At 45.1% G+C, this 10418-nt stretch overlaps 1 protein-coding gene across 5 annotated transcripts in view; it reads right to left on the bottom strand.

The window, feature by feature from the left end:
- Positions 1 to 10418, bottom strand: part of LOC100565157 (protein unc-93 homolog A) — a 58622-nt gene that overhangs the window by 2779 nt on the left and 45425 nt on the right. For all 5 annotated transcript variants that reach the window (XM_062976194.1, XM_062976203.1, XM_062976206.1 and 2 more), the window contains 2 exons: positions 9866 to 10077; positions 8952 to 9087 (listed from right to left, as the gene is read on the bottom strand). In XM_062976194.1, the coding sequence (XP_062832264.1) occupies positions 8952 to 9087; positions 9866 to 10077 (348 nt within the window). The remainder of the gene's footprint in view (positions 1 to 8951; positions 9088 to 9865; positions 10078 to 10418) is intronic.

Genomic DNA, 10418 nt, shown 5'->3' with positions numbered 1-10418 from the left:
TAACTTGTTAATTAACAGGTCACATATAAAACATTGATGTTTGTAATGAGTGCAAAATTACATTTCGAACACTAATGGGGATAAATTGCTTTTTAAAAATGTCACTTCCTATGCTTCTGCTATTTCTGCTTTTTATTGAAACCCTGAATTTATTTAAACATTATCAATATTATCTTTTTGGGGGGATTTTGGAAGTTTTAGTTAAAAACCAACTATGTTAAGTTATTGTCATGGTAAAGGCTTACCATTGGTTTGTGTCTGCCAGATAGCATCAGCCATTCCCCAGGTGGCTGGCAATATGAAGAATACAGGCAGATGCTTTGGGTGTTATGATTGAGCCTCATGGCTCTGCTTCTGGCAGACGTGGACGTAAGACTCCTCGAGAGTCAGATACTCTCGAGGAGCGAGAAAGAAAGAGGCTGCGAGATATCTTTGCAGAACCATCTGACGAAGAGTCTTTTAAGGGGTTTACGGAGAGAATGGAGGAAGAGCTGGTTAGCTCGGAAGAGGATGAGATGGATTGGACTCGGGTAAGGGAGGAGTTGGGTGCCACTGGCAATAATGGGATGGAAGATGAATGGGGACCTTCAGGATTAGACCCATGGACAAGCTGGAAGGATGGGACGGGATCCACAGCTGGGGATGCTGTGGGGCGTAGTCAGAGGTGTTCCAGCTCTGATGAGGAAAGTGATGAGGAAACGCCCGGGTTAAGGAGGGCAGCTGATAGTGATGAGGATTTGTAACTGGCATAAAATGAGGCTTGGGAGCAATTGCAAATTGCGTTGGGCAAGGTAATCTGGACGAACGCTTGGGATCTGTGTGGGACGCTTTCCTGAAGACTGGTGTGTTTTCGTGTGCTGATACGTAAGTTGTTTTGGAATTTGGGTTCAGACGGCGGGAGGAATTGTGTGGGCTTTTGTTTGTGCAAAACCTCTGCTTAATCTCAATAGCTTTGACCTTCCGTCGTCTTCTTGACGGACGCCATCTGCTACTCTGGATTTACGGACTGAAAACTGACTACGGGCTCGCTTTCTCCTATTGAACTTGGAAAACTGCAAACGTCTGATTCTGCCTCTCGACCTACGGAACGAACTGGGACTACGCTACTGCTTCAATCCTTGGCTGCTGAGTTTGTATTGGAAATTTGCCTTGCTGTGTGAAGGAGTGACTCCTAGTTACTCAAAACATAGTGCTGGCAGCAGAGAGGCATCTGCTGCCAATTAGTTGCATTCTTTTGAACTCTTTGTTTCCCAGCTTCTGTTTGTTTTTCCCCAGGCTGAAGCAAGCTGTTTTGATTTTACCCGGATTAAACTCCGGTTTAATCCGGTTTATCTTTTGAACGTTTTTCTTGCCCCTTTTTGTTTTTAAAGGCTAAAGTTGCCTTGCCCTTGTCTTTTACGGGCATTTTGAGTTCTGTAAATCCAATAAACTCTGTTATCTTTGATCTTGTGGCGTTCTGTCCTTGACAGATTGCCCAACGCCCATAAAAAAGTTTACTGCAGTAATAAATCTCGTCAGGAAGACGATGGATGAGTTAAAGGCTAAGTTTGAACAATTACAGGCGGCCTTTAACGTCAGTCAAGCAGCCCATGCTGTTAAAGGACATGTTTTGACCCCTGAACGCTTTGACGGATCCAGGTGCAAACTGCCAACTTTTTTGGCACAAGTTGAGCTTTATTTTTCTCAGCTCAGTGCTCATGCTTACCCTACGGACACTAGCAAGGTGGCATTTATTTTGAGTTTGTTGACTGGTCCTGCAGGACAATGGGCCACCAATTTGATTTTGGGAAATGACCCAGTCAAAGACAATTTGAGTAATTTCAAGAAGCTTCTAACTGACACTTTTGGGGATCCCCTCTGTACGGAGAATGCTGGGTGGGCTCTGTATCGGTTGAAACAGGGAAAGGGGACTGTTTTGGATTACTTAAATAAGTTTAATTTGTACCGTCACCAGCTGGATTGGGGGGAAAATGCATTCATGCTTTTGTTTACTGCTGGTTTAAGTGATTACCTCCAGGACGAATTGGCACGCTTGGAGCCGGCTGAAAATTGGGATGCCTTAGTAGCTAAAGTGCTGCGTTTGGACGCCAGGTTCGAGTCCCGTAAGCACTCAAAAGCAATGTGTGCGCCACCTATGCATGTAACCAAGGCACCTGTGGTGATGGGGGAAGAGCCTATGGAGCTTGGGGTCTTTAAAAAGCTGTCTACTGAAGAAAAGAACCGTAGGAGGCAGCTGGGGTTGTGTTTGTACTGTGGGAATGCTGGGCATTTTGCCAAAAACTGTAATGTGAAACCTTCCCAGCTGTCGGGAAAAGGCCAGCCCTAGTGTGACGTGAGTCCAACGCATTAGGGCTTCTAAAGCAGTCAGCTGAGGGGAAGAAGCATGTTTTCGTACCCATTACGTTATCTGTTGGGGGAAAGGAACTTGTTTCTACTTTGGCACTGCTGGACTCAGGGGCTACGGTCTCTTACGTAGATATTGAGTTTGCTAGGAAGCATGGCATTCCTATAGTGCGCAAGGCATGCGACGTGTGGGTGGAAGGTGCGGATGGGAGACTATTGGAGACTGGGGTGGTTAACCATGAGACCTCAGCAGTAATGTGGGAAGTGCAGGGAGTAACGGGAACATTTGTGTGGGATATTACGAGCTTGCCCAGATATGATGTGATCTTGGGGATGGATTGGCTAGCCGTAGTAAATCCACAAGTGGATTGGGTGGCACGTAAGCTGACCTTAAAGAGGCAGGGTTGTTGTACTCTGAATACTACTCAGCCTGATATGGAGGGAGTGCCTGATGAGTATGGGGAGTTCGCTGATGTATTCTGTAAAAAGGAAGCGGACAAGTTACCGCCGCATAGGCCGTATGATTGCGCCATTAAACTAGCGGAAGGTGCAAGATTGCCAGCGGGAAGGCTGTACGCCTTGACTGTACCGGAAAGGCAAGCTTTACGAGAGTTCCTAGATGAGAATTTAGCCAAGGGGTTTATTCGCCCATCTAGCTCTCCAACTGCGGCGCCGGTATTCTTTGTGGCCAAGAAGACTGGGGACCTTAGGTTGGTTTGCGACTATCGTATCCTTAACAAATACACCATTCGGGATAGGTACCCGCTACCTTTAATCTCGGAACTGCTATCAAGGGTGCAAGGGGCTAAGGTCTTTACCAAGCTTGACCTGCGGGGGGCGTATAACTTAATCAGAATACGGGATGGTGATGAATGGAAGACGGCATTTAACACGTGTTTCGGATGCCACGAGTTCTGAGTCATGCCTTTCGGACTTTGCAATGCGCCCGCGGTCTTCCAGAGGTTCATAAACGATGTGTTTAGGGACCTAATTGATCAATTTGTGGTAGTTTATTTGGATGATATCTTGATTTTTTCTAAGGACGAGAAAGAACATCGTCAGCATGTCAAGCAGGTTCTGCACCGCCTGCGGGCTAGTGGGCTCTTCACCAAGGCTTCCAAGTGCGTCTTTCATGTGCCTGAAGTGGAGTTCCTAGGTCATGTAGTGTCAGGTAGGGAACTTAAAATGGACCCACATAAGGTTGACGCCGTCAACTCATGGCAGGAGCTCAAGACCAAGAAGGATGTGCAAAGGTTCTTAGGGTTCGCCAATTACTACCGGGAGTTTATCCCGAATTTTGCCAAGCTCACGGTGCCTTTGACGCAGCTCCTGCGTAAGAAACAGCCATTTGTGTGGGGGCGGGAAGCTCACGACGCGTTTTTGCAACTAAAATCTAGCTTTCAATCAGACAACATACTAACACACCCTGATGTAGACAAACCGTTCGTGGTAGAAGCGGACGCTTCTAGCTACGCGTTGGGGGCTGTATTGTCTCAGAAAGATTCTTCAGGGACCTTGCGTCCCTGTGGATTTTATTCGCGGCAACTAACACCATTTGAGCAGAACTATACCATATGGGAGAAGGAGTTGTTGGCGATTAAGGTGGCGTTTGAGGTGTGGCGGCACTGGCTAGAAGGGGCGCGACACCAAATCGTGGTCAGGTCTGATCATAAGAATTTGGAGCACTTGCAAACAGCTAAAAAGTTAAACCAGCGTCAAATCCGATGGGCTTTGTTTTTCTCCAGGTTTAACTTCAAGGTGCAATTTGTGGAAGGGAAGGCAAACTTGCGGGCCGATGCCTTGTCCCGCAAGCTGGAGTTTAAGACCAATGAGCAGGTAGTATGTCAAACCATCTTGCCTACTGCCTCTCTATGTGTTGTAGATAATGAGCCCGGGTTACATGACCAGATCATTGAGGCTCAAAGAGAAGATGTGTGGACTCAGGAACAACTCATGCTGTTGTCAGCAGGTAACCGTACAATACTGCCTCACCTACAAGACCAAGACGGAGTATTGGTACGCAGGGGGCAGGTCTATGTACCAGTGGGGGCCCTCAGGTTAGAGGTAATTAGAGCCCACCATGATGAACCCATGGCTGGGCACTTTGGCAGATTCAAGACCGTGCAGCTCATTACCAGGAGCTACTGGTGGCCAAAGATGCGGCAAGACATTCTGCGCTTTTGTGACAGCTGCGCTGTTTGCCAGCAGAGTAAGACGCCTGTTGGGCGCCCTAGAGGGTTGTTGTCGTCTCTACCTGTTCCTGAGAGGCCATGGCAAATCATTTCCATGGATTTCATTTCAGATTTGCCTAAGTCTGGGGGCTATACTTGTATTTGGGTGGTGGTGGATTTATTTAGCAAGCTGGCTCATTTTATTCCTTGTTCGACCATTCCGGCGGCCCCTACGTTGGCCTTATTGTTTACTAAGCACATCTACCGTTTGCACGGAGCTCCTGAGGTGATTATTTCGGATAGGGCTCCACAATTTGTGTCACGCTTTTGGAAACACTTCCATGAGTGCTTAGGTACTAAGTTAAACGTCTCTTCAGCGTTTCATCCGCAAACGGATGGTCAGTCGGAACGGGTTAATGGGCTCTTAGAGCAATATTTACGTTGTTTTTGTTTAGATCAACCCACTGCTTGGGTGAAGTGGCTACCGGTGGCGGAGTTTGCTTACAACAATGCGGTGCACACGTCTAGTCAGCATATGCCATTTGAACTGACTTATGGTTTTCACCCACGGGGAGGTGTGGCGCTGTCGACCAATGTGGTCTCTTCTGACCCTGTGTACCGCTCCTCGGAAATGGCTGCGTTGCATGATGTTGCCCGTCGCTTACTGTTGGAAGCTAAGGCAACGCAAAAGACTCAGGCCGATCGCCGCAGGCAGGCAGGGGAGGAGTTGGAAGAAGGGGATTTGGTGTGGTTGTCTTCCAAGCATATTAAACAGGCTGGGGGAAAGTTTGCACCTCGGTATTTGGGTCCCTTTCCTATCGTTAAAAAGATCTCTTCCGTTGCGTTTCGTTTGCGTTTACCGTCTAGTTTAAAGGTCCATCCAGTGTTCCATCGTTCGCTGTTGAAATTGGATACCTCCAGTCGTCGTAATGCTATAGCGGAGGATATCACTGCCACCTCTCCGCCTTCGGGGGAGGAGGCCTTTGTGAGAGGGGATAGTGTTATGATTGAGCCTCATGGCTCTGCTTCTGGCAGACGTGGACGTAAGACTCCTCGAGAGTCAGATACTCTCGAGGAGCGAGAAAGAAAGAGGCTGCGAGATATCTTTGCAGAACCATCTGACGAAGAGTCTTTTAAGGGGTTCACGGAGAGAATGGAGGAAGAGCTGGTTAGCTCGGAAGAGGATGAGATGGATTGGACTCGGGTAAGGGAGGAGTTGGGTGCCACTGGCAATAATGGGATGGAAGATGAATGGGGACCTTCAGGATTAGACCCATGGACAAGCTGGAGGGATGGGACGGGATCCACAGCTGGGGATGCTGTGGGGCGTAGTCAGAGGTGTTCGAGCTCTGATGAGGAAAGTGATGAGGAAACGCCCGGGTTAAGGAGGGCAGCTGATAGTGATGAGGATTTGTAACTGGCATAAAATGAGGCTTGGGAGCAATTGCAAATTGCGTTGGGCAAGGTAATCTGGACGAACGCTTGGGATCTGTGTGGGACGCTTTCCTGAAGACTGGTGTGTTTTCGTGTGCTGATACGTAAGTTGTTTTGGAATTTGGGTTCAGACGGCGGGAGGAATTGTGTGGGCTTTTGTTTGTGCAAAACCTCTGCTTAATCTCAATAGCTTTGACCTTCCGTCGTCTTCTTGACGGACGCCATCTGCTACTCTGGATTTACGGACTGAAAACTGACTACGGGCTCGCTTTCTCCTATTGAACTTGGAAAACTGCAAACGTCTGATTCTGCCTCTCGACCTACGGAACGAACTGGGACTACGCTACTGCTTCAATCCTTGGCTGCTGAGTTTGTATTGGAAATTTGCCTTGCTGTGTGAAGGAGTGACTCCTAGTTACTCAAAACATAGTGCTGGCAGCAGAGAGGCATCTGCTGCCAATTAGTTGCATTCTTTTGAACTCTTTGTTTCCCAGCTTCTGTTTGTTTTTCCCCAGGCTGAAGCAAGCTGTTTTGATTTTACCCGGATTAAACTCCGGTTTAATCCGGTTTATCTTTTGAACGTTTTTCTTGCCTCTTTTTGTTTTTAAAGGCTAAAGTTGCCTTGCCCTTGTCTTTTACGGGCATTTTGAGTTCTGTAAATCCAATAAACTCTGTTATCTTTGATCTTGTGGCGTTCTGTCCTTGACATTGGGTTTGGTTTCCAGAGCAGGAATGTTATTATACAAACAAGGTTGAGCACTGCACCTGTTGGATAAGGAAAGAACATCAAGGAACAATGAAGAACACTGTCAACAAAAGAATTGCTCAATGGCATTAGGCCAAGGCCAACATTTGTTCATCATTTCCCTACCTGTTGGAGCTGCCCAGAAGTGAGAAGCAAAGAACACTTGGCCAATATAGAGATAAGTAAACAGCTACATCAGCCAAGTTCTTTCCAGATTTAAAACATTATCATACAATGGCATTTTTCCACTACAGCCAGATTATCATTGTTAGTGGATCTATACTGCAATTAGCACCTTTGCTATTGCACCTCTCTTCAATCACCAAATTGAGACTCCACAGTTGTACTTCTGCATACCCTCATAACCCTGCTTGCCACACAACCGCTATTCCTTAATTTTTAAAATTGGGTAATTTCAGCATTTTTGAAAAATGCAAAAATATATAAATATAAAATCTTAAAACTAAAACAACTATCTTGGAAATAGGAGGAGAAGGAGACAGGGGGAGAGAAGGACAATCCAGTCTGTGATGTCATTTAACTGCTGATATGCCAGCATAGAATCAAAAGGGACCCATCACATCAAGCTAAGTGGTGAGGATGTTGTGTAACTGAGAACTATTGGTGGGTTTTAGCTGCTAATAACTAGGGATGGCAGAATTATTTGGGGGAGGGGAGATGACTGGGAGATCCACATAGCATCATGTCATAGGAATGTTTTGATGCAGTGCTAATTTGCCTCATGCAATCAAGTACTTTAGTAAGACTATAGCTCCCTAAATCTTACTAGGGTCATGGTAACTGTAATGCAACCCATTTTGATTTCCCAGTGTGACAGGGAAAACAGGGTTAGAACTCAAAACATCTGGGCCAGACCAAATGCAGATCTAGCTAAGCACGTAGAAATCTATGAGGAAAATGATCTGTAATAGGTGTCACATATGCAATGCTGTTGACCCCCTCCCTGAAGTGACTAGGCAAACAAATAAACAAAACCAAAACAACAAAAACAAGACATAATTAACAGAGACTTCCCAAAAGCACTAAGAAAGATACTATTTGATCGATCTCAAATTAAATTGCATGCCACGGTGCAGAGCCCAATATGTACTGAAAGCCGCACATTAACCTCAATTAAAGTAATACAGGGACAAAAGAGAGTATCCTGACATAGTGATGTGTTTGATGCATCAGGTTATTTTCGGTCACATAGCAACCAGCAGCTACTGGTTTATTTTTCTTCCTGGCATGCATAAACCTATTAACCAATCTACCTTATTGTTTTTCTGTCAATTGTAACACCAACCTTTTGGTGGTTTTCCCATCTAATCCCAGTCTCTCATTTCCCCCAGTGAGTGATTGCAGGAACTTTAAATCTTGTAGCCTAAATTGACTTACTGACTCTCTCTCTCTCTCTCTCTCTCTCTCTCTCTCTCTCTCTCTCTCTTTCTCTCTTTCATGAACTGCTGGAGGGTTTTTGGGTTTACAGTGTTCCCTCGCTACTTCGCAGTTCACTCTTCGCACCCTTGCTGTTTCACAGGTTTTTAATAAACACTTAAATAATATTATAAATCATAAAATAATATTATAAATCCCTTATGAATCCCTCTTTCTCCTTCCTTCCTAAGGAGAAGCCTAAGGAAGGGAGAGAATAGGAGGCTGAAGCAGCTTTGTTTTCACCTCACAAGGCAGCGGCAGTGGCGGTGCTTGGGAGGTGAGGAGGGGACAGGGACGCTACTTGCAAACAACACAAATATAGCATCTCTACTTCGCGGATTTTCACTTTTTGTGGGTGGTCCTGGAACGTAACCCCCGCGATAAGTGAGGGAACACTGTATTTTTATTTTATTTAGACAGGGGACAGACCTATTTCATTCTTTCTTCTCCTTCACACACATCATGCTTAGCCAAACTTGAAACTCACACCCAGCCTAATGACTGTAGACACCCTATTCCCTTCACTCACCTTCACTATCCATAAAAATAATCCCATATCCAATCCTCTTACTTAGATGGGGTTCCTGTTCTTTTAATTAGTTGCCTTTGCAGACCTATGCTCACTTACAACACATTAGTTTTTCACACCCATTCTCTTTTTGTCTTACTTATTTGGTTACAACCAAGTAGTAGAAGCGAAGCTTCCCCCCCCCCCCCCCCCGGGAGACATGGGTGTATAGTTGGATGGGCATAGAACAGCCTCTTGTTTGCCAATTTGACTACTGTGTTTGAGAGATCCAGTCCCTCACACTTTTACATACCCAGAACAAAGAGAAAATTTCGGCCAGTGAACTGGGAAATCTTTCCAAAAAATATGGAGAAGATAGAATTTGCAGCAGCAAAGCAGATCATCACATAGCCAACAAAGTTTATCCCCAGGGCACAAGTCACATAGGCCTAGGGAGAAGAGAGAGAAACACAAACACACACTATAGCCTCATATTATTACTGCTGGAAGCAATTTTAATATTCTCTTTTTAGACTGAAGATTTCTTTTAAGTCTCCTTCTGGACAAATATTCATGCAGTGTAGACAAGATCATCTCATGTTATAAAGCCCCTGGCGTTAATATTTGCCTATTGTGACATGGTGTGGCTGAGACAAGGATTTGGTCATTCACTATACATGCTGTCAAATGCAAAAGCTATTAAAAACTGGGAAAGGGTAGCAGCAGGAAACATTTATATAGAATAGAATCATTCAAATAAGTTCCAATAAGCCAACTGACTATTCAATCTTGGCCTCTATGACCATCAGAATGTGATGTAAGTTGGGGTTAGATTCAGAACAACCATCTGGTGAATATAAGGGATCCTCTCACAAACATCACTTCTATCCCATTGAGAGAAACAATAACTTCATCACATCTCACCCATACAGTCCAAAGTGGCAACATCCAAGAATGAGTGGTCTGCCATTCATGGTCATAGTCATTGTGTATGCGTAGCCTTTTATATCAATGCTGCATTCTATAGGCATTTTAATACTGCTACAGGACAACCACTAAATATGTGATGGGGACACATGTATATATGTCTAGTTATGAAAAAGACCTGTGTATTGCAAATGGTTTGGGAATATGAAAATGTCTTTCCACTGATGTTTTTAGTCTCTTGAATCTGAATCCTACTGCCATGTGTTTATTTAGAAACTCAGGTATGTGAGGCATTCCTACCCTGGTGTAGTCACTAGAAAGGAATCCTTGTTCAAGTCCACTGTAGAAGGTCAGTGGAATCAAGAGGCACTGGCGTATGTCTTTATGATGCCGAAATGTGGACAAGATAGTGGTCCAAAAGGATGATATCTTCTTTTCTTCAGTCTCATTTTGGTGAGCTGAGATTGGATCTAGAAATACAGCAACTAGCAACACGGCAAGCACTCCACTGCCTGCAGAATGAATTGATGTGTTAGAATGAAAACAGTATTAAAATTGCAAGCAATTGTTTTATTTCTAATTGGAGATTAATTACAGGGTCAAATTAGTTTACCAATAAGTATATTTAATGTAAAACCAATTTGACTCCAAGCAGATGGATTAGGACCACAACAGCTATGCTGGACTGTTGCTGCCAATACTTCCCTCCAGCCATACAGCTGTGTGAGAGTGCCTGGCCATTGTGGTGTGTCTGTTGATGTCAGAATGATCTCCCCTCCTTTCTGCTTATCAGGCAGGCGTCCTGTTCCTGCATCCATGACCACAATGGCCAAGTGCCTGCACAGAGCTCTGT

This window comes from Anolis carolinensis, chromosome 1 (assembly GCF_035594765.1).
Source record: "Anolis carolinensis isolate JA03-04 chromosome 1, rAnoCar3.1.pri, whole genome shotgun sequence".
NCBI lineage: Eukaryota > Metazoa > Chordata > Lepidosauria > Squamata > Dactyloidae > Anolis > Anolis carolinensis.
The sequence above is the reverse complement of the archived record's forward strand: the minus strand, read 5'-3'. Positions and strand labels throughout refer to the sequence as shown.